The sequence below is a fragment of the Pongo abelii genome, chromosome 11 (assembly GCF_028885655.2).
Source record: "Pongo abelii isolate AG06213 chromosome 11, NHGRI_mPonAbe1-v2.0_pri, whole genome shotgun sequence".
NCBI classification, from domain to species: Eukaryota; Metazoa; Chordata; class Mammalia; order Primates; family Hominidae; genus Pongo; species Pongo abelii.
In genome coordinates this window covers 122,895,859-122,917,988 of record NC_071996.2, presented here as the reverse complement: position 1 = coordinate 122,917,988, position 22,130 = coordinate 122,895,859, and the positions used below count along the sequence as shown (strand labels likewise).

The window sequence follows — 22,130 nt, the reverse complement described above, 5'->3', positions numbered from 1 at the left end:
AGTCCTAGGTCCCAGTGACCATTCTATGGCGCTGCAGGGGTGTGGCTAGAATTGAGGTGCTTTAGCACCCGGCAGACCTCCTAACTTGCCATGTGGACAAGAAGGTCCAGGCTGGTATGTCCCTCAGCCCTAGGAAAATGCTGGACACAGCAGACCAGAGCACTCCCAGCTGGTGCTCTCCATGTGCTCTGATATGTGCTGTGACATGGAGGGCAAGGGGTGTGGGCCTGTCCTAGTGTTTCTTTTTGAGATGGAGTCTCCCTCTGTCGTCCAGGCTGGAGTGCAGTGGTGCAATCTTGGCTCATTGCAACCTCCACCTCCCAGGTTTAAGCGATTCTCCTGCCTCAGCCTCCTGAGTAGCTGAGATTACAGGTGTGCACCACCACACCTGGCTAATTTTTGTATTTTTAGTAGAGACAGGGTTTCATCATGTTGGCCAGGCTGGTCTTGAACTCCTGACCTCAGGTGATCCAGCCACCTTAGCCTCCCTGTCCTGGTTTCTTCTGCAGCTCCTCACACTACCTACTCCCGCCAACCATCAGGATGAAACCCACTCTGCTCCAGGGGTCAGGACCAGAGCTCCTGCCTGTCTTCTGGGCAGAGTGAATGAGGCTGAGCCAGGATTGGGGTGAGGGCTGGCCTATTTCAGAGCCCAGCATCCCCCACATTGTGATGAGGGAACATGTGACAAGAGGTGGGGGCTACCAGAGCCTGGTTGTGGGGGTTCAGTGGATCTGCCAGCATTCCGGAAACTGCAAGGGGAGAAGCAGACCACAGTCTCCCCTCCCTCTAGGAATAAGGAGAGGTGAGGGGCCAGGAGGGTCAGGGGAGGGGGCTGTAAGGACCCAAAGTGCTAGCTGGTATATTCCTGAATGTGTGTGTTGGGCAATGCCCAGAGAGGGCTAAATGCCCCTGTCCCGGACTCACCCCTCACCAGCCATCTTCCCCTCCAGCCATCCCTCCCAATAGACACACAGGTTATGCTGCTTGCCATTTTTATTTCCTTGTGACAGACAGACAGACAGCTGGATGGCTGGGTGGGATGGTCAGGACAACATGGGCAGTAGGGATCGGATGGAAGAGGAAACTTCTTCATAAAAGTCAATAAATAAATAAATATGAATGGGAAGAAGGCCAAAGGCCATGGAGGGGCGGTGGGGACATCTTTGGGCCAGCAGAGAGCGCCCGGGGCTGTATCCACTGGACAGGAGGAGAGAGTGAGTGTGAGTGACCGCTGGCCTCCAGCTCTCCACGTTTCTCCTCTGAAGGATGCTGACAGCTGACCCACCCCACCTCCACCTGAGTCCTCTCTTCTCCCTCCACCGCCTCGCTGCCTTCTCTCATGTCCCGGCCCTGGGCCCCTGCCAGTGTATCTGTGTCCTGCCCCCGCTTTGCCACACTGACTCCCAGCCTACTGCCCTGACACCCGGGGCTCCTTCCTTTTCCTCCTCTCTAGCCATGCCCACCTTCCTTGGTTCTCCCTGAGATGCACTGACCCCCAACCCAGAACCTTCCTAGAGCCTCCCCCTTCCTGTCCCTCGACTTCTTTTCCTCTCCACTTCCCCATTCCCCTCTTGTCCCTCTGCCTGTTCCCACCCTGCCCAGCCTGGCCAATGGGTCTCCCACTCTGGCTTTGGCCTGGGGTGGCATCAGGTCGAGGCCCTGGGGTCTCTGTCCTTGAAGGTCTATGAGGTAAGAGCCTGGCCAGATGTTGCTGCTGGTGGTAACCGAAGCCCCAGGCCCGCCTGGCTCAGCGTTGGCCCTGGAATGTCCCGTGGCATTGATGGGAACCCCCAGTTGAAGCCCGAGGCCTGGCTGTGGTCCGTGCCTCTAGGGGCCGCCAGGGTAGGAGCGCAGCAGCACCTTGTGGCAGGTGGCAGCCTCAGCCCGGCGCCGCCGCTGCTCGCCCAGGAACTCCTTGAGCCGGTTGGTGGTGAAGGTGAGCGTCTGGCGGCGCAGCTTCATCAGGTAGGCATCCTGCAACCACGGGTGGGCCAGGCAGTCCTGCAGGGAGGGCCGGCTCCTGCCAGGCAGAGCCAGGGATGATGAGCCTGGAAGGAAGCTCTGGGAGCTGCTGGGGCTCTGTCCTCCCGCAGACCAATGTCCCAATCCTGGATCCACCCCTACGTGTGTGATCTTGGGCAGCTCAAGAGCTCTGTTCCCCAGTCTCTGGAATGGGGACAGTGATTCTGCCTTGCACGGGGCTGCCTCAGGCTTTAAATGGTAGGTAGTATGACCATTTAGTAGAAGCAGCAGACTTCTTCCTAGGAGCAGGGGAGGAGCTTGGGAGACCTCTGGCACAGGCTGGGCCAGGGGCAGGTAACACTGGGGGATGGCAGGTGTGGGGCTCACTCACCAGGGATGTACTGAGAGGACCTTTCGCAAGAAGAGGGTGGCGCTCTGGGATGTGTTGGGGTATAGCTGGAAGGCATCAAAGCGGCCCCCCACAATCCGAGCCTCCGTTTCCTGGGGGTCTGGCTCATAGAACGGGGAGCGTCCACTGAGCCTGTTGGGGAAGATAGCTTGATTGACATATGCAGACCGGAGGCCAACACCCAGACCCAGAAGGACATTAGTGTCGGGTGCACAGTGCTCAGGGCCGTGCTACTGTGCACCTGAGTGTGAGTGTGAGGTGTGGGTGTGTGTACAGGGGAGGTGGGGCACGGGGGAGAGGGTGTTAGCAGAAGGTGAGTCCGGGAGCTCACTGTGTCGGCAGAGAGGGCTGCGGCGGGGTAGGGGACACTCACATAATGTAAGTGAGCACACCCACTCCCCAGATGTCCGTGGCAGAGCCGATGGGTTCTCCCTTCACCATCTCCGGAGCTGACAGGAGACAGAGGCCAAGCTGACCCAGCTTCCTGGTGGCAGGGAAGTGGGGGCGGGGGAGGTCCCTGGGTGCTGGAGCAGCAGGACAATGTCCAGGTCACCAGACCATGGGAATGACCAGAGTGGCAGGCCCTGAAGGCCAGTAGGCAGGACAGAGGTGGTGGCATACCCCAAGAGACATATGGGACACCTGAGGAATTAACCCAGGTACAAAATGGCGGGGTCCCCAGAACTCCAGAGGGGCTGAGAAGCAGGGTGACAAGCTCCCTTGGATCGGCTCCAAGGTATGGCTCCCATTCACAAAGAGTGTGGCTGACACCAAGATTAAAAGCCTTCAAAATCAGCCTGGCGGGCTGTAATCCCAGACCTGCCCCTTCTAGCTATGGGACCCTGGGCGATTTATTAAACCTGCCTGGCGCTCCATAGCCTCATCCATAAACTGTGGCCTGTAGAACCACACAAGGAAGAGAGATCAGGAACGTCGAGCACTTAGCAGGTTGCTCGATGGTAGCTGGTTCTCTTTATTTAAATAAAATAATAATTGATTCTCCTGTCTTTTTGGCTGTAGTGAATCCTGCCTCTAGCATTTATAATTGTCTGATTGCACAAATCCTTCACATCAGTACACCTCAGTTCCCTCGTCTGTAAAAGGGGGCTAATATTATGCCACACTCCAGGGTTATTGTAAAGATCAATCCACATACTTCGTTCATTGCTTGCATACAGTAATCACTCAATAAGTGGCACATATGTAAGTGAAGTGGGGTGAGCCCTGGCTGCTGCCTCTCTGGCAGTGCCCTGTCCCCACCCTGGCTGGCAGCTGGTCCCCTCACCCATGAACTCCAGCGTGCCCGTGCGGTGGCCAAGGGGCCTAAGGGCCTGGGGGTTGTAGGGCTGGGCACTGCCAAAGTCCACGATCTTGAGGGCGTTGTCGGGGGCCAGCAGCAGGTTGTCTGGCTTGATGTCTAGGTGGAGCACGTGGCGGCCGTGGAGGTAGTCCAGGCCTTGTAGCAGCTGTACCACGTAAGTGGCCACATCGTCCTCGGAATACCGGAACCTGGGAGGGCAGGGGTGGAGCAGATGATACCTGGCCCAGCCTCCCCTACCTCTTCCTCCCTACTCCTCCAGAATGCCCAGCTACCTGTCACTGAGCCCACAGAGGAGTTCCCGGTTGCCGCAGCTCTCAGCAATGAGCACGAGGTACCGAGGGGTGATGTAGGCCTCATGCAGGGACATGATCCGCTCGTGGTGCAGGGTCCGCAGCACCTCGTACTCCTGTAGGACCCGCCGCTTGCCCTCGGCAGCATAGGGCACGATCTTGGCCACGAACGTTCGCCCCGTGGCGTTCTCCCGGCACGCTCGCACAACACCAAAGCGGCCCCTGTGTGTCGGGGGGAGGGACACCACCGGCTCAGAGGAGAGGAGGGGGACACTTCCATAGTGAGGGCTAACGGAGGAGAGCAGGGACCCCTAGGGGCAAGAATGCAGTGGTTCCAGTGTGGGCTCCAGAGTTCAATCCTAGAAACCAGGGTTCGAGTCCCAGCTTCGCCACTCACCGGCTCTGTACCTTAGGCAAATCCCATAGCTTCTCTAACCTCAGTTTTGCCACCTATGAAATGGGTGATGCTAATAGCGCAGTGTCTCTCAGAGTTGTGAAGATTTGATGAGATCATATGGCTAAAGCATGCAGTGCAGTGTCTGGTACTTTTGAACTCAATCATTCTAATAACCCAGGTCTCAGCACCTCCCCCCACCCCAGCCAGGACAGTCTGGTCTTCTCTCCGAAGCCATGTGCTCCAGACATTTGGCCCACTCCCCTCTGTCCTCTTCCCTTCCCCAGCCCTGCTTGCCTGGCTTTCTCCTCCAGGAAGGTGTAGGGTTTCTGAGGGGGGCCCTGTCGAAGGGTGGTACCCTCAGGCCTGGGAGAGCTTCGGGGACTGCTCCCAGGGGAGCTGACCACCTCCTTGGCCGGGCTGAGGCTCTGCAGAGTCACCTTGGCAGGTTCAGGAGGGGGCTCAGGGGCTGGGGGCTCAGGGGCTGGTGGTGCGGACACAAAGGAAGTCACCACATACACAGGAGGAGAGGAAGACACTGGTTTAACCCCTTGAGCAGTGGAGGCTGGGATCGGGGTCCCAGTGTCAAGGACGAAAGACTTGGGCTCACTTGGGGTGACGTGGGTACTGGGTAGGGTGGGCTCTGCTGGCCGGGCAGCCTGCAGGCCCCTGTGTCTTCGTGGAGGGGTTTGGGGTGGTGGACCCACAGCCTTGAGCGAGGACAAGGCCTGGCTCGGGGGTGTGGGGGGAGATGAGGGGCTGACAGTGACTGACGGGGGTGTGGGGGCAGCAGGAGCTAGGGGTGGGGCCAGTGAGGTAGGAGAGTCAGGAGATGGGGCCCTGGCTGGCCCTGAGGTGACAGGGGCCTCTTGGTGGGCAGCAGATGGCACAGCTGAAGAATCTAAGAGAGAGAGAAAATCATCACCGTGGTGCCTTGGGGCAAGGCCATGGTGCTCCACAAGAACCATGTGGTGCATGGTTCTTTTCTGAGAAAAGGCTCAGGGCCCCTTTCCTCTTCCCACCCCACACCATTGCACTGACCTTGGGTACCCCTGACAAAGACCTTCTCAGAAGGGTTGCTGAAGGGCCCCTGCCCAGCACGGTTGGCACAGGCCACACGGAACCTCACAGTCACGCCAACTGGCAGGTGGGTCACGTTGTAGTAACAGTCGGGGATGCCTGAGCTCACAGGGTGCCACACAGACTCCCCTATAGGCAGTATGGGGGAGGGGCTGAGGTCACAGAAGGGGTGGCCCCAGCTCCCACAGTGCTATCTGTGGAGCCTGGGAGGGCACTGGCCTTACCAGACTCCTCTACCCTCCCTCTGCCGCTCCCCCCACCCTCCAGCTGCCCCATCCTCACCATCCACTCGCCGCTCCAGCGTATACGTGCAAGGTGCCCGGCTATCTCCCGGCTTCCACAGCACCAGCGCCGTGTCCTGGTAGGTCTGGGGTACCTCTGGAGGAGCTAGCTTTCCTGGGACTCCTGGCAAGAGAAAGAAGAGTCCCAGTGAGCCCCTACACCCTAGCTAAGAGCCCCCCAAGCCCTGTCCCGCCATCCCCATCACTACCCCCCTGGGGCCCTGCCCCAGGCTCACGGGCCACAGCCACGGTACAGGAGCTGGTGATGCTGCCCAGGACGTTGGTGGCTAAGCACTCATAGAGCCCGGCGTGCCGCTTGCCCGCCCGGGGGATGCTGAGCAGCTGCCGCCCATCTTTGCAGGACACAATGATCACTGAGGGCTCTGACCTCAAGGACTTCTTGTCTGGGGACAGGGAGGAGCAGGAGGAGCTGCTGAGTGAGGTAGCACATGTCCAGGCCCCCTCACTCACTCCCCACTCCAGCATCCCCCCTAACCGTGCTCAGTCCCCCCCCGGCCTAGCCCCTCCCATCCCCTGGGCCCAGGGCCACTTGCTGGCCTCCCTCTCTGTGGGAGGCAGAGTCTCCTTACCTTTCATCCAGGAGATGTGCGGTGCAGGGCAGGCCGCTGGCAGGCAGAGCAGGGTGGCTGCCTCCCCCTCCAGCAGCACCTGGTCCTTGAGTTTGATGTGGAAGACTGGGGGGAAGTCTGGAGGAAAAGCAGAGACAGCCATCTGTCTGTAGAGACCCTGGCCCACTTACCACTGAGGGAGGGGTGGAGAAGGCCTGCAAACAGCCATCAGGAAGCAGCGTGAAACTTTGTCTCTTCCCAGGCAGATGTGGAAAGTGGAATCCCACGCCATGCCTTCGATAATTTTCTTTGGGGCAAGCATGACTTTCCCCAGGCCCTCACTGTGTGCAGAACTGCCTTTTCCTTGCACTGACTATTGACGATGCTACTTATGTCATGGGTTTGTAAACCACTTAGAGCAGGGCCTGGCACTAAGTAAGTGGTCTATAAGCATTTGTTAAATAAAATAAAAGCAAACAAATACTGAAAAACTATAATGGTTAAGATCCTGCAAGACCCACCCTCTCTGGGGCACCATAGGGCAAGTGAGAAGAGAATTGAGATGAGTTAGTGACCCGAGCTGAGATGGGACCAAATGAGGAATGGTCTATCAGAATGTGCAGTCTCATAAGAGCTGCAGTCTAGGAAAACTGTGGGCAGACCCTGGAAGCGTGTCGGCCTCCTGGCCCCTCTTCCCACCTGCCATCCGGGGACAGGGTCATAGGTGTTCTGTATACTCCTTCAGGTCAATTAAGTGGTGAGAGGTTTTGAAGGGGCAAAAGACAGTATCTGCCTGACCTTGGGCAAGTCATTTACACTCTCAGAAGCTCCATTTCTAATCTGTAAATCAAGGAAAATAATCCTGCGCCCACAGGATTCTTGCTGTGACAATTACGAGGCATGTAAAGTGTCTGCCATAGAGTAACTGATCATAAGTACTAACTTCTCTTGTTGTTATCATTATCTCAATAATATGGCCAGCAGGGAAGCCTGGAGCAGACCCCCAGAGAAAGGCTGTTTCAGCAAAGCAGAGAAGCTGCCTTCACAGCTAGCTGGTGGCTGTGCACACGCAGGGCTAGGGATGCGACCAGTTTTCCTTCCTCCAATGTAGCCAGCCTGTGCCTCCTTAGTGCCCTGAGGATTTGAGCGCATGATCCCTGGGAATGTCCCTTTAGAAGAATCCCAGTTTGGCCATGGGGGTGGTGGGTGAAGGGTGGGAATAGGGGAGGACTTGGGGGTGGATTTTATTCACCTGGGCAGAGAAAGCTGAGGAGCCTTGGGAGCCCCAGCTGCTGCCTGTCTGAAGAATTGTGGGGGACTGGGAGTGGGGAAGAGCCAGGCAGAAGAGGAGTACTCAGCAGGTGTGGTGATCAGGATGGCAGTGTGCCCCCTTCCCGCTGTACCCCACTGCTCCCCAAGGAGGGGTCCCACACTGAGGCTCCAACAAGGCAATGTGAACACAGTTTCTCAATGGCTGCCTCCAGGCCAAGTGAGGGTACTGGGTAGCAGGGAGAGAGAGAGAGAGGCCACTTCTCTCAGAGGTGAAAGTGACCCGGGCCCAGCCCTGCCAGCCCCGCCAGCCCCATCCCCATTCCTAGGGGCCAACCCTGGTTGTTAAAGTGGACTGGGACAGCCTTGTTTCTGCAGGGAACAGGGAGCGGATGAGGTAAGAGGACACTGCCTCGGCAGGAAATCAGCTGCATAAGCAAAACTGGGCCGGGAGGGAGGCCCCAGGTGGGAAGGGATCAGCTGTCCCCAGGCCTCTCTGCTGGCTGATCGCTTTCTTTCCCCCTCATTCTCCACCCTCCCCTCCCCACCAGCAGCCCTTCCCTCCCTCCTTTTCTCTCACTGCAGCCCCCTTTGCCCTGGCCAAGGCTGGACACAATCCCTATAAGCCCAGCTGAGGCAAGACTCGACAGCCACTCTATTCTGAGTTTTACCAGGAAATGGGGGAAGAACAGGACTGGTGGCTTGTCAAGATCCTGCACAGAGCCTGGCTTCATGGACTCGCTCCTTTCCTGCATGCTGGCCTGGAAAACCCAACCTCCTGAAGCCTTTGCTTGTCGTCCTTGAGTAATGCCCCTTTTTCAGGGGGGATGGGGTGACCCCACATGGGGAATGCCTCCCTAGCTGGAGCTCCAGGACACTCAGGCAGAGAAACAGAAGAGGGCAAAGAGCTAGCAAAGAGCTCCGAAGGCTGCTTTTCTGTGCAGAAGGGTCAGGGAGGGGCAGTCAGGTGTTCAGAGCTGCAGAGCAATGGAGACTTAGGGGGCACAATCCAGGTCGTGGTCCTCTAGGCTGGAGAGAAAGCGAGTGTCTTTGGGTACACACCCAAGCACACACACATCTAAAGGGGGACTGTGGGGGCAGGAGGGCCCTATATCTTGAGCTCCTTGAAAAGTACAGCCAGTTACAGAAACATTCTAGGGTTTCCCAGGAGAGAGGAGGCCAGCCTGACAGACATAAGTGGTGTCCTGAAGCCGTTTCAGGGACCTGGCTGCAGAAGGTCACACAGTCCAACTTCAGCTGCTCCACTTACTAGCCCTGCGACTTGGACAGATCCTTAGCATCACTAAGCCCGTTTCCTCACCTGTACAATAGAGACAATGATACTAATATTTCCCAAACAATGCTGCAGGATTGAATGAGGCAGTGCTGATAAAGTGTTTAATAGAACACTCAGCTTATCTAACGAATGGCAGCTACTGCTATTGTTATAATTGTCTGAGCAGACCCCTTCCAGTAAGTTTGTCAAGGTGGCCCACGTCTCACCAGCCATGACTGCTCCCTGATGGGGGTAGGGGAGTGCAGGAGGGGAGGAGGGTCCTCACCCAGCAGGCGTCTATTACCTGACTCACTGCGCACGTACTGGTGACCCAACTCCTCCTGGACGCTGGCAGAGAGGTTTGGTGGCGATAACCCCTTGTCCTTCCGCGGCCGAGAGAAGCCCCAGCGGAGCCGGCTTCGGCTTTCCCCTGGGGCTGTGAAGACCCAGGCCCGTGAGTATTTGCTCAGTCAATACCAGCAAGTTCCCACCTCTCTGTAGCCCTCAGCCCAGAGAAGCAGAAGAAACCCCTAGCCCACCCAGCCCTGCTGCCATTCCTGCTTTCCTCCCCTCCAGCCCTGCTGATTCCACCCTCGGGGCCTCAGCCTGCCCCTGGTGGGTGTCCCCAGCCCTCTGCTCCTCCCACAGCCTGTCTCCAGCGCACCCCACCCTCCTCTGCACCTGCTGCCCTACCCCTGCCCCTCCTCACCTGAGGAGCCCGACATGGCGCTGGCCTCGGAGCCCAGGGACTCGGCGGAAGGCGTGGTGGCGCCGGCCTGGGCGGCCAACTGGTTGTGCGGAAGGCCAAGGCGGCGCAGATTCTCGCCCTCGGACGTGGCCCTGCGAAGCCGTCCGAACAGCGGCGTGCTGCGGCCGGACGCGCCCCCCGAGTCCTCGCTGCTGCCGCTGCGCTGCAATCGGCTCGACAGCCGCTCCAGGGTGGAGCTCAGCCGCCTGCGCATCGCCAGCACCGGGGAGCCCCGGGCCGAGCTCCCGCCCTCCGAGCTCTCTCCGTCCCCGCCGCGGGCCTCCCAGGCCGGGTGGCGCTGTGCGGGAGGGGTCCGCCGCAGCCGCTGGGACAGTGACAGCGAGAGGCGGCGGACGAGGCCAGGCTCCCCGACAGCCCTGAGGTCCTGCACCGAGCGCGAGCGCTCAGGCCGTCGCACCAGCTCCAGCGGGGTCCCCGCCGGGCTGGGCCGGTATATGCCATCCTCCTCCTCGGCCCCGCGGAAGGGGCCGCGCTCCTCCGAGCGCGAACGGCTCAGCAGCCGCAGCCCCAGCGACAGGGGCGACTCGCGGCTGCGCTTGAACTTGGCCTCGAACACGGCCTCCGACTCCAAGTTTTCGATGCTGCTGCTGAGACTGCTGCCTGGCCTGGGGGGCACCGTGGGAACTCGGGCTTTCTCGGCTAGCACCGGGGTACCCCCGGCTGAGGGCACGCGCTTCTTGGGGGCTCCCGGAGGTGGAGAGGCCACCCTGGCAAAGACAGCAGCGTGGGGCTTGGGCTCTGAAGGCGGCGCGGCAGGGCCCTGCGGGGGGCCCTGGGCGTGGCCTGACAGCTGGAGGGACTGAATGATCTGGGCATAGGGTGTGAGGGGCAGCGCTAGGGTTTGCAGGGCCTCGGGGGGTGGTGCAGGCTTGGAGGCTCGGACGGGTTCTGGCCTGGGCTCTGGGGCCTTGTCTTGGGCAGGCTGGGGTGCGGGGGGCTGCGGAGCATCACTAAGTGTGGTGGCAGAAGGTTCTGCAGACTTAAGGGTACCGGGTTTGGGGGCGCTGGGCCGTGCAGGGCTGGATGGCTGGGCCTCGCTGAGGGCAGACAGGGAAGGAGACTCCTGTAGCCTACGGAGCCCAAGCCTGGCCACGGGGATCTCGAGGGGCGCCCCCGCTCGGCGGTGCCGGCCCCGGGGCTCCGCCTCACCCTGGGAGAAGCTGCTGCTCTTCTGCAGGCCCCGGTTCTCGAGTGGGGGCTGGTGGTGGGGCGCTGCCTCGCTAGAGGCAGCTCGTGCCATCCGGGGGTCCCGAGCACGGCCCCCCAGGCTCTCCAGCAGGGGACCCCTGAGGCCGCTGACCTTGCCATCCTCGGGGCCTCCCCGCAGCAGCCGCTGGCGCAGGGCCTGCAGCCTCTGGGCATACTCGCCCTCACCCAGGCCTCCCCGGGCCAGGCGGGTGGCTCCCGGGCTGGGGCTCCGGCGCTGCGGCAGCTCCACAGACGCGGCCTTGTGCAGGCCCCGGCCCAGCTCCCGCGGCCCGGCCCGGGGCAGGGCGCTCTCAGCCGAGCTGCCCCTGCGGAGCTCTCCCCGCCTGGGGCTAGCCCCACCTGCGGGCTCCTGGCCTGGGGAGGGGAGGGCCTCCGGGCTGGGAGCCTCCTGGTCCTGAGAGGGAGCCCTTCCCTGCTCCTGCCAGTCCATGGGGGTGGCAGCCCCAGTCTCTGGGGTCCCCAGGGCCTCATCCTCAGTGGGAATGTCCGTGAGGGACACCCGGGAGCCAGAGAACTCGGGCTGCAGTGGGCGGGGTACTGAAGGCAGCTCTTCCAGCTCTTCCTCTTCAGAATCCGAGGAGGATGAGAGCCCCCCACTGGGTGGTGGCCTTCTGGGCATGGTCACCCACACCCGCTCTGGGGGGGCCCGCAGCAGCTCAGGGATGGGGCGCAGCACCAGATGGCATTTGTAGCTGATCTGGGAGCGCTGGAGACAGGGTACTGGAGTCAGACCTGAGGGACCCCTGGGGCAGGATTATCCCCCCCAGGCCCACCTCAGCCCTGGGGAAGAGGCCTGAGCATGCAGAGGGTCAGGGAACAGGCAGGAAGCTGGGCATGGAGCCAGTGAAAGCGAGAAGACAGGAGCAGGAGATGAAGGCCCACAGGAGGGGGAAGGCAGTGCTAGAGAGAAGGAGAAGGTGGAAAGCACAGAGGCTGGCCTGCCACACTTACCTGCCACCTCCGCCGGGAGAGGAATAGCTTCAGGTGATCCGTGCTCACCTCTGCGCCCTTTGCCTGAGTCTGCAAACCCAGGAAAGAGGGCTTGAGGGAAAGCTGTCAACCTAGACTCTCCAGGTTTGGCAACAGAGAGACAAAGTCCATGGGGCGGGGTGGCAGGAGCGAGTGGATCAAGCAGCACTGAGTCTGGGCTCCTGGGGGTCCCCTTTCCCTTGGGTCTGTCAGGACAATGCCTGCAGCCAAGACGCACACCTAAAGACAAATCCCCTGAACACCCCAGGGGAGAGGCAGGAAACTGGTGGCTCCCAGAGGTAGGCTTCTGAGCTTCCACCAGGGCTCATGGCCCTGTCCTGGTAAACCAGCTGCCCTGGGAGGCCTGTGCTGTTAGGCCCCTTACCTGGGCCCCGGCTCCCCAGCTCCCATCTGTCTCCATGTAGGGCCAGCACCCCAGACATCTGGAGCCTTGGTGGTCCAGACCAAGATGGATGCTTCCCTCAGCTACCCACCCAGGCTCTCTCTTCTGGAGCTCATTTCCGGTCTGAGAAAGAAGGCTCTTAATTCAACTCCTGATACCAGAATGACCTCAGCCTTCAAGTGACCTGGCACAACCCTCCACGAACAGTTTATTCAGGCGCTCTTTCCGGACTCATTTGCTGAACCTCCCTTCCCAAATCCCCAAGACCCCATCAAATGCCTGGCACTGTGCCCTGAGAAACTGGGGTTTGAAGATGAATGAGTGAGAACCGAGAACCTGCCCACATGAAGCTCATAACCAAGGGGCTGAGCCTGCCTGGTCACCCCCAACGCTATTGCGTGGGACCAGTGCAGGACAGAGATGGACAGACAGAAGTCACGAAGACCAGGGTCTGGTCTCAAGCATGGGGGAGAACTCCACTGAGGATGCCCAGGATGGAGAGGTCCAGACGTATGCCCTGGAGTCCAGTATGTATACCCCCAACTCCATCACTGATTTGGGCCTGTTTCCTTGTCAACAAAATGGGACTAATAATGCCTTCCTTTGCAAAGCTATTGTGAAGCTAATAGGTCATATGTACATACACTGCCTAACATGGTTACTGCACACAGTAGGTACTCAATAAATAGAGCTGTTAGTAACATTCTCTCTCCCTCCACCTTTTGTGCCACCACTTTGCAGACTAGACTCACTTTGAACCAAGGATGTTCTAGGGTCTCCTCTGCGGTAGGTCTCCTGTGAATGAATGAGGATTAAGAAGGGATTTATCATTCAGTCATCAGTGAGTCAATAACTGTTTGAGCAAACAGGGCTCCTAAGGAGTTGGGGGCTTGCATGTCGAGGGGCAGGAGTTTGGGAGTAGCAGGCAGGTGGTATGAGGGTGACCCTGCAGGTGGGGGCTCCCAGGGCCTTGTACTCACAGCCGGTCCTGCACCAACACTTTGATGAGGAAGCCCCGGGCCTCCCTGCTCAGGCTCAGGAATGTGGTCTCCTCGAAGGCCACGTTGTAGTTTCGGATGTTCATCAATGTTGTCCGGTCATTTTCCCCAACAAACGGGGATATTCCTGTCAGACTGCAGGGGTGAAGAGGGCTGTCATGAGGGGCAGGCTGGGACAAAGGGGAATGTCAGTGGGGGCACAGGGCTGGGGACAGATGGAGGCTCTGGGGTTGTGAGGATGACAGAGGCTGGGCAAATCTGGGTAAGAGGCGAGGCTGCAGACTCTCTCCTGCGCTGTCCCCTCCCCAGCCCCCTGATGGGCAGGGAGGTGGTGCTGCCTTGGGGCCTAGTGGCCTGTGCTTTAGAGGACCTGTTCCATCCCTCCTCCAGTGTGGCCTCTCCATGAGTGAAGAGTCTGTGCCAAGGGGATGTGCCCACCCTGAGCTCCACTCCCTTCTAGTCCAAGTTTTGGACACTCAGAGCCAAGGAGTTCCCTGCCTCCATGGCCCTGAGCCTGCGCCGGGCTCTCTCCATCTAGGGTGCCCACCTCTTACAGAGGGGTGTGGGGACAGGCAGAGTGTGGTCATGCAGACAGGGCTGTCCACCTTCATGCACATGAGGCTCCTTGCAGTGCAAGAAGGAGTGGGGGATGTGGAAGAGAAGGGAGTGGGCTGCAGCCCTGCAAAGGTTAGGGGTAGACCTGCCAGGAGACTGCTGGGACACTGCAGAGGGGTCCTTACCAGAGGAAGGCAACAACGCCCACAGGCCTGTGGGAAAAGGAGAGTGATGGGTAAGAGGACCGCCCCCCTCCGACTGGAAGGGAGCAGTTCTTTGCTACTGCTGACCTGAGTGAGCTGTTACCTCCCGGGGAACACTGCCATGGACAATGAACACAGGAGTGGCTTCTTCAGGGAGGACCCTGAACCTACAGGTCCAGATGTGCCTGGAGAAGTCCAGGGTCATGGCAGGGCTGGCTCAGGAAGCCCAGGGAAGCCTGGGAACCAATGGGACCATGCCTGCCTTACTAGAGGAGGCATGCTGGCTGCTGAGGGGAAGGCCCAGCTTCCAGGGGAGACAAGCAGTCAAGGACTAACAGGGCTGAGACCTTGAGAGAATGGGGCAGCCCTGACTCACGAGGGGCAAGGAGTAACATGGGCAGGAGACCCTGAAAACAATGCCTCCAGCCCACTGTCAGGAGGAATCCAGGCTAGGTAAATCTCCCTGCCAGTGAGCATGTCCCCAGCACAGCCCCAAGGGCAGCTGCCCTGGTCGGCCCAGCTCAGTATGCCAGCCTTACCAGATGTCAGTGACTCCAGACACGGGGCTCTGATTGACAATCTCGGGTGCTACAAACTCAGGTGTGCCATACTGGCAGTACTGGGGCTCTCCTGGAGTCAGCTCCTGGGCATTCCCAAAGTCACAGATCCGCACCTGCTGTTCGCCCGTGGCACCATCCCACACCAGCAGGTTCTCAGGCTGGAAGACACAAGGTGAGGTGTGTGGGCCGAATGAACAAGGAAGGACGCTTCACCTCCTGGCTCCCACAGGGGCTGTCTGCTCTCCAGTCCCCACCTCACCTTGACATCGAGGTGCAGCACGTGGCTCTGGTGCAGGTAGTGTATTCCCTCTAGCACCTGCCGCATATAGGCCCGGATCTGTGGAAATAGTGGGCCCAGAGTCTGTGGGGGTAGGGTGGTGTATGTCTGAACACCTCCAGGGTGGCAAGCGGTCAGGCTGTGCCTGTGGAGTAGCCTTCAGATGGCTCGTGGAAGGGGTTGAAACACAGGTTTGGGGTTGCAAAGATCCAAGGCGACCATATGCACCGGAGGGTACAGCACAATTATAGGGAGGAGCCATTGCATGGTAATAAGTAGAATTGTGCAGTGCACAACATGTACAGCCTGACGTGGCAGGACTGCAGTGAGATCAATAAAATCTAGGTGGGGCTGCTTCCAGGAGAAATGTTTGGGGGATGTTTATGTGATGAAGAGTGGGAAACAACAGTTAGGAGCTGGGGTGGGTTTGCTGAGATTGAGAGAGAACAGTGCAAGTCCCAAATAGATGGGGGTCTGGTATTATTGGGTGGGGACTCTGCTGCCTGCCTAACAGTGCTCTCCACCTCCACCCCTGGCTTCCTGTGGGCACAGATGGCACGCTCAGGACCCATTTGTTGGTTCTCAAAGCTCAGGTGGGTGAAGGCTGGTGCCCAACCTGGCCCCTGCCACCCACTGCCCTCACCTCAGACTCACACACGGTGGGTTTCCTGGCCATTCGCTCCAGCAGCTCCTCTGTGCAGCTACATCCCAGATCAAGGAGAACGGTGCCCAGTGCCAACTGCCCGGCCCAGCCCAGAGCTCAGGGCAGGTCCCGGCTCAGCACGGAGTTCTCCTTCCCCTTACAGAAGACTTGATACTAGTCAGAGACTGTCTCTCCCCTCCTCCACGTGTACCCCCTCCCCACCTTCTGTCCTCTGAGGGCACAGGTGGGTCATCCCTGCTTGAACTCCCACTTTCTGTGGGATCTCAGACAAGTCACTTCACCTCTCTGAGCCTAGGTTCTCCCAGGAGTAATATGGGAATAACATTTCCCTTCCTGCCCACCCTGTAAAGCATTTATAGGGATCAAATTACAGCAGAATTTTGTTGACTGTGGATGGAACTTCTTGACTCTATTTGAGAATGACCTAGAAGGTCCATGACATGGAATAATTTGTCATTTTGCTGAGGTTTGAATTCAAACAGTGCAGGCAGGAGGCTCATGTGCAGGTTACGGTCACCCTGCTACTGGGGTGATGAGACAATCACCCAGCATCCTTACCTCAATGTGCCTTTGCTTAACCACAGCCTTTATGAAAGGGTAAAATCTGTTCCTTACGAAAACAGCCTCCAAATAAAGCCAAGTATTGATCTGAAATGGGGTCACTACAAATATGCAGATGCACTGTACTGCATTTCATGATGAAAAGCACAGGCCATGTGCTAGCTCTGTGACCTTGGGCAAGTTATTTAACCTCTCCATGCCTGTCTCTTCATCTGTAAAATGAAGATAATACAAGTTAATAATAAAATTCCAGGAGATAGTAATATATGAGGATTAAATAGGTTAATATTTGTAAAACTCTTAGAACACTGCCAGGCACACATTAAATGCTACGAAAATTTAAGCTAACAATGGGCTTAAAACTGTTGGTTTTCATAGAAGTCTCCAGATGTATCCCTCCCAATTGTCAAGGGGACTACTTTCTAAACTGTAAAACATGTTGCCTATTGGATGTTACAAGGACCAGTCATTTAGGCATGGATCCCCCCCTAGCCCCCAGCCTGTCCCAGGATACAGCTCGGTGACAATGACCAGTCCCCGGCGCCTCTCGAAGGCCTCATGGAAGTAGAGGACACAGTCGTGCTGGAGCCTGGCCAGCAGCCGGGCCTCCCGACGCGCTGATGCCTTTGGCTTGGCCTGGCTGGGGATGAACTTGGCCGCAAACTCCAGGCCGGAGCTACGCTCCACTACGCGCCGCAAGTAGGAGAAAGCACCCCTGGTTGACACAGGGAGGGGGTCAGAGATCAGCCATCACTGTGGCCCTCTCCACCCCTCCCAGCCCTCAGACCCAGCAGCCTCTCTCGGCCCCCACTGGCTTCCCTCCTAGCCCCACACCTGCCGATCTCCTGATGGATGTCATAAAAGTCGCTGAGTCTCCTTCCTCGATGGTCCTCATCCTCCCCGACCCCCTCGACCTCCATAGCTGTCTGAGCTGGGGCAGAGATGTCATGGTGTTAGGTGGGAGGGGAAGAAAGCAAGCAGGCCAGAGACTGGGACAGGTGGACAGAAGGAGAGAGAAGAGGTGCAAGAATGTTGGGGGCTTGGCTGGGCGCGGTGGCTCACGCTTGTAATCCCAGCACTTTGGGAGGCCGAGGTGGGTGGATCACGAGGTCAGGAGTTTGAGACCAGCCTAGCCAACATGGTGAAACCCCCATCTCTACTAAAAATACAAAAATTAGCTTGGCGTTGCGGCAGGCGCCTGTAATCCCAGCTACTCAGGAGGCTGAGGCAGGAGAATTGCTTTAACCTGGGAGGCAGAGGTTGTAGCGAGCCGAGATCGCACCATTGCACTCCAGCCTGGGCAACAAGAGCAAAACTCCGTCTCAAAAAAACAAAAAGAATGTTGGGGGCTCAAGGCAGGGTGCTGGGCTGGGGGTGTGGTGGCTCGAGTCCAGGGCTGGCTGCTTCCTGGGCAGAGCATAGGGGGTCACATCAGATTCCAGGGGGTGTGCGCTTTACCTTTCTCCGGAACTCCTGCCCACCTGAATGCACAGCCAACTCTGCTTTGCAGGAGACCTCGCCCGCCAGGTTCCGGGCAGTGCAGGTGTAGACGCCTCCATCCTGGGCCCCCGTGCTGAGCACCACCAGGGAGCACTCATTCTCCTCATACACGAAGCTCACATGGCTGCTCTCGGTCAGCAGCACCTCGTCCTGCAGAGTTGGGTCTCACCTTCATTCTGGGCCTGGCCTCACCTCTACCTTGGGGCCAGGAGCCGCTGTACCAGGACCCGCCCTCATCTCCTACTCTGGGCAGCGCATCTCTCACCAGGACCCAGAATCAGCTCCTCCCTTATCTCCCACAGAAAGCCCTGCACCCCTCAGCTAGTCAGTCCTCTGCATCCCCTTTCCTCCTCCTAACCACGCCTCTGCCCGGGCTCCGCCCTCCTAAGGCCTCCCAGGACCCTCCCACGCCCCCAGGGAGCCCCTCCTCCCTCCCCCAGGCTCAGCCAGCAGCACACTCTGACCTTGTACCACATGATGTCCGGCAGTGGCTTCCCCTCGACCACCACGGCAAAGCGAGCAGTTTCCCCAGCCCCCACCTCCACGTCCTCCATGATAGACTCAAACCGAGGGGCCTCTGAAACACATGGGGATAGGGGTGGGAAGAGAGGGGGTTAGGGGTTGGCTTTACCCTGCCTCCTCAGCCCCTCCCCAGATCCCCCATCAGCGACTGGCTCAGTTAGAACGCTAGACCCCCGCCTCCCTGCAAGCCACCACCCCCCACCCCCCACCAACTGGGACAACAGAGTTCCCCGCCTGAACCAAGCCCCGCCTGAACCAAGCCCCGCCCCGCCCGGTAAATCCAAACGTGATGTTCTCCAAATCTCAGGAAACCTGGCACAAGGTGCAGGCTTGCTTTGTTGGACCTTCTGTATTCATTTGGCAGCTTTGAAATTAGGAGATTTTCACACACAAAAGAAATCTGGATTTCCTGCCTTTCTTGAAAAATCAGGACTGGCCATCCTGAGTCGCTCCCCTTGCTGCATGAATCCGCGGGCAAGGAGTGGCCCAATGCTGCCCCCTGTGGGTGGCCGCCCTTCTTCACAGGGCCACCCGCTGGCTTCTGACTACCTGAACTTGGCCCCGGCAGGTGGCTCACCCTGTGACCCTGAATTAAGCTCATGGATGGCACTGCCTCTACCTTGAAGTTTTTTCACTGAATCTTTGAAAAATGTTTAGAGGGGCTTCTATTAATAGCATCTGGGAGATGGCAAGATGAACAAACAAGTAACCCCCAAATACTAACCAAACCATCTAGAAATGGACACTCAGTATCTCCCACATGTGGTTGTGATTTCATTCTCCATACATATCACGTGGTCATATGATTTCCTGGTAAAGCAGCTTCTAATTCTCATGATGGAATTAAATACATATTGCAATGTGCTTTGCAAAGGAGCCTGTGACTTCCAGGTGTCCCCCGCCAGGCCCCACCCCCCACCCCAGCGTGTTTGAGCATCTCAGCTTGAGGAGAAGTAGGATGAGTCAGGCACTTGGGAAGGCAGGGCGGCCGGGTGTGGACCCCCACCCTTCACAGGCACACAGACAATGAGGGAGGCCAGCCCGGGGATGGGGAAGACACTGCAGTGAGGTTGACGCGGAGGAAGGGGGGCCACCACTCCACTTGCCCTATCTGGGTGTGGCGGGGTGGGGTCTAGTGGAATAGGGGTGTCAGTGCAAGCCCCAGCCCCATCTAAGCCCTGACTGGCTGGACTCAAATGGGGCTCCATTGGTCACTGTTCCAGCTAGGCTGTGCCGCAGGGCTCTCAGGGCCAGGGGCTCCCCAAACTTCAGGGCTCCTCCTATATCTGGGAAGAAAGGTGAGTCCTGAAGATGAACTGTCAAGGAGTAAAGTGGTGAGTGAGTGGAGAGTGCTAGGGACAAGGCAGGCAAGGAGGGAGACACTTAAAAGAGCGCCCAGCACCCCCACCATCTTCACAGCAGGGCCGGAAGGGTTCCCTTTCTCTTTGTTACACACCCTATTGCCACTTATCTTCCACTTCACAGACGCCTCCCCTTGCCTCTAGGAATCCTGTCCCCCATGGGCTGGGAGGTGATGGGGGCAGTCTATGAAGGTCAAAGCACCGGAAAGTTTCAAGTGAGCTTCAGTGGTTTTTTGAAAGCACCAGAAAATGTCCATTTACCCATGATAAGATTGCCTGTGCTAAGTAAAATGTCACTTTCTTTGCTTTTGGTTGGAATTGTATTTACTCAGCAGGTAACCCTGTTTAGCCCATGTTGATCAGGAGTTCTGAGTGGCGATTACATATGTCTAGAGTTAATTAACAAATTAGAAAACCAAACAGTTACCACCTGATGCATTAGGTAGTAACTAGTTTGAGAGACTACATCTTTAAAGAAGAAATTATAAAAAGAATCCTAAGGCCTGGCACAGTGGCTCACACCTGTAATCTCAGCACTTTGGGAAGCCGAGGTGGACGGATTACTTGAGGCCAGGAGTTCCAGATCAGCCTGGCCAACATAGCAAAACCCCATCTCTACTAAAAATACAAAAAATTAGCTGGGCATGGTTGTGCACGCCTGTAGTCCCAGCTACTTGGCAGCCTGAGGCACAAGAATCACTCGAACCTGGGAGGTGGAGGTTGCAGTGCGCCGAGATGGTGTGGGTGACAGAGTGAGACAACTGTCTCAAAAAAAAAAAAAAAAAAAAGAATCCTTGCTGCAAACATTGGGAGGCTCTGTTAAACAGGCTTGTGCCGAAGGGCGGCCAGGATTCTCAAGGCTGGCAGTCCAGTGATAAGATGTGCTCATAGGTTTCTTTAAAAACCAACCTGGTCTTCCCATGTTTGTTATATCTGAGATACTATTTCCTATTACGTTTAACACAGGAGCTAGGAGTCAGGCAGCCACACTTGAACCCAGCTCCTGTACTTATTAGGTACTGTGAACTTGGGCCAGTTACTCTTAGCCTCAGCCTCAGTCTCCTCATCTGTAAAATGGGGATAATAACCAACCCCATCTCACAAGGCTGATGTAAACATAAAATGAGGCAATACACGTAAAGTGCTTAGTGCTTAGTACTGAGACTGGCACACACTAGGCTCAATAAATCTTTTTTTTGAGACGGAGTTTTGCTCTTGTTGCCCAGGCTGGAGCGCAATGGAGTGATCTTGGTTCACTGCAACCTCTGCCTCCCAGGTTCAAGTGATTCTCCTGCCTCAGCCTCCCAAGTAGCTGGGACTACAGGCGCCTGCCACCACGCCCAGCTAATTTTTGTATTTTTAGTAGAGATGGGGTTTCACCATGTTGGCGAGGCTGGTCACGAACTCCTGACCTCAGGTAATCCACCCGTGTCGGCCTCCCAAAGTGCTGAGATTACAGGTGTAAGCCACCGCACCTGGCCAATAAATCTTATGAGTATGATTGTTGTCATTATTACTAATATGGTATTTGTATAGCCATGATGTGGACAGGCCTGACCGGAGGACATGGGTTTGGATCTGCAGCAGTGTCAGGCAGGTTGTGTACCTGGGGGTGTGAGGAGAGAGCTTTGGGCCTTGGAGGGAGGCTAGGAAGAAGGCCCGCTGTCACCCACCTGCCAGCTCCAATGTGACCGAGCAGGTCTGCGTGCCGTGACGGTTTCGGGCGGTGCAGGTAAGGGCCCCCATGTCCCGGCGGCTCACCCGGCAGAGCCGAAGACAGTACTGGTCATCATCTGGCTGGCTCAGCTCGTACACACCGGCCCGTGCCTCTAGGAGGGCCCCTCGGCAGCTAGGGGATACATGACAGGGAGGTCACCCAGATCTTGCCCCAGGGCATTCTGGCCAGGCTGGGCCAGACCTGGGCTGCCACATGTGGGAAAGGGGCCCACCTCCTCCAGATGACCTGGGCCTCCACATGGTTGAATGTGACGGTGACGCTGGCAGGCTGTCCCTCCACCACATACACGATGTCCGGTTTGTCCAGCACGGCAGGGGCCTCCTCCAGGGGTGGGCCTGGGAGGAGGAGAGCGCAGGCTCTGTGCTGGGCTTGACGCCAGGTCCTCAGCACCCACCACTCCTTTAACACCCCTCATCAACACTTGAGTTCCGTTTTTACAGATGGGGAAGCTGAAGCTCAGAAAGGTTTAGTGATTTGTCCAGGGAACACAGCCAGGGAGCGGCAAAGCTGGGGTTGTGGGGTTGGACCCCAGCAGACCCGATCCCAAAGCCTGAGCTTCAGCCACCGTGCCCTGCTGCTTTCAGGCGGGAGAAGGAAGTGTACAGATGGGCCAAGGTCCCGCCCGGCCAGGCTGCTCCTGCCAGTTACCATGTCCAGGCCAGCCCTTGAGCCTCCACCACAGGGCCCCATTCCCCATCCCAGCAGCTCCCACCCCCACCCGACAGGAGCACCCAGGCTCACCGTGCTCCAGCAGCTGCACAGGCTCAGAATGGGGCGAGGGCTTGCTGCTGCTCTTGACAGTGGTGCTGAGGACCCGGAAGATGTGCTGGACCCCCTTACGCAGCCCCGTGGCCGCCCACCCTGGCTCCCGCAGGCCTGTGACCAGTGCCGTCCACTGGTCCGAGCCCAGCACCTGGTGCTGCACTGTGTACGTCAGGGAGTCCGGGTCTGGCGGTAGAGGAGCTACTAGAGGCTGCTGTTGCAGGA

At 57.9% G+C, this 22,130-nt stretch overlaps 1 protein-coding gene across 8 annotated transcripts in view; it reads right to left on the bottom strand.

Moving 5' to 3' along the window:
• Nucleotides 1–978: 978 nt before the first annotated feature.
• The window catches only part of SPEG (striated muscle enriched protein kinase), a 59,779-nt gene continuing 38,627 nt past the window's right edge, over nt 979–22,130 (bottom strand). For 6 of the 8 annotated variants that reach the window (XM_054549881.1, XM_054549878.1, XM_024243784.2 and 3 more), the window contains 26 exons: nt 21,885–22,091; nt 21,355–21,478; nt 21,079–21,254; nt 17,987–18,099; nt 17,504–17,672; nt 16,857–16,953; nt 16,537–16,737; nt 15,441–15,498; nt 14,780–14,857; nt 14,500–14,678; nt 13,943–13,969; nt 13,185–13,337; nt 12,957–12,999; nt 11,784–11,852; nt 9,564–11,538; nt 9,159–9,290; nt 6,331–6,447; nt 5,977–6,144; nt 5,742–5,864; nt 5,421–5,588; nt 4,677–5,280; nt 3,968–4,207; nt 3,660–3,883; nt 2,748–2,823; nt 2,357–2,506; nt 979–2,023 (listed from right to left, as the gene is read on the bottom strand). In XM_054549881.1, the coding sequence (XP_054405856.1) occupies nt 1,831–2,023; nt 2,357–2,506; nt 2,748–2,823; nt 3,660–3,883; nt 3,968–4,207; nt 4,677–5,280; nt 5,421–5,588; nt 5,742–5,864; nt 5,977–6,144; nt 6,331–6,447; nt 9,159–9,290; nt 9,564–11,538; nt 11,784–11,852; nt 12,957–12,999; nt 13,185–13,337; nt 13,943–13,969; nt 14,500–14,678; nt 14,780–14,857; nt 15,441–15,498; nt 16,537–16,737; nt 16,857–16,953; nt 17,504–17,672; nt 17,987–18,099; nt 21,079–21,254; nt 21,355–21,478; nt 21,885–22,091 (5,864 nt within the window). In that variant the 3' untranslated portion in view covers nt 979–1,830. Of the gene's footprint in view, nt 2,024–2,356; nt 2,507–2,747; nt 2,824–3,659; nt 3,884–3,967; nt 4,208–4,676; nt 5,281–5,420; nt 5,589–5,741; nt 5,865–5,976; nt 6,145–6,330; nt 6,448–9,158; nt 9,291–9,563; nt 11,539–11,783; nt 11,853–12,956; nt 13,000–13,184; nt 13,338–13,942; nt 13,970–14,499; nt 14,679–14,779; nt 14,858–15,440; nt 15,499–16,536; nt 16,738–16,856; nt 16,954–17,480; nt 17,673–17,986; nt 18,100–21,078; nt 21,255–21,354; nt 21,479–21,884; nt 22,092–22,130 lie in introns of those variants that run through there. The other 2 variants (XM_054549884.1, XM_054549885.2) reach the window with 2 other exon arrangements.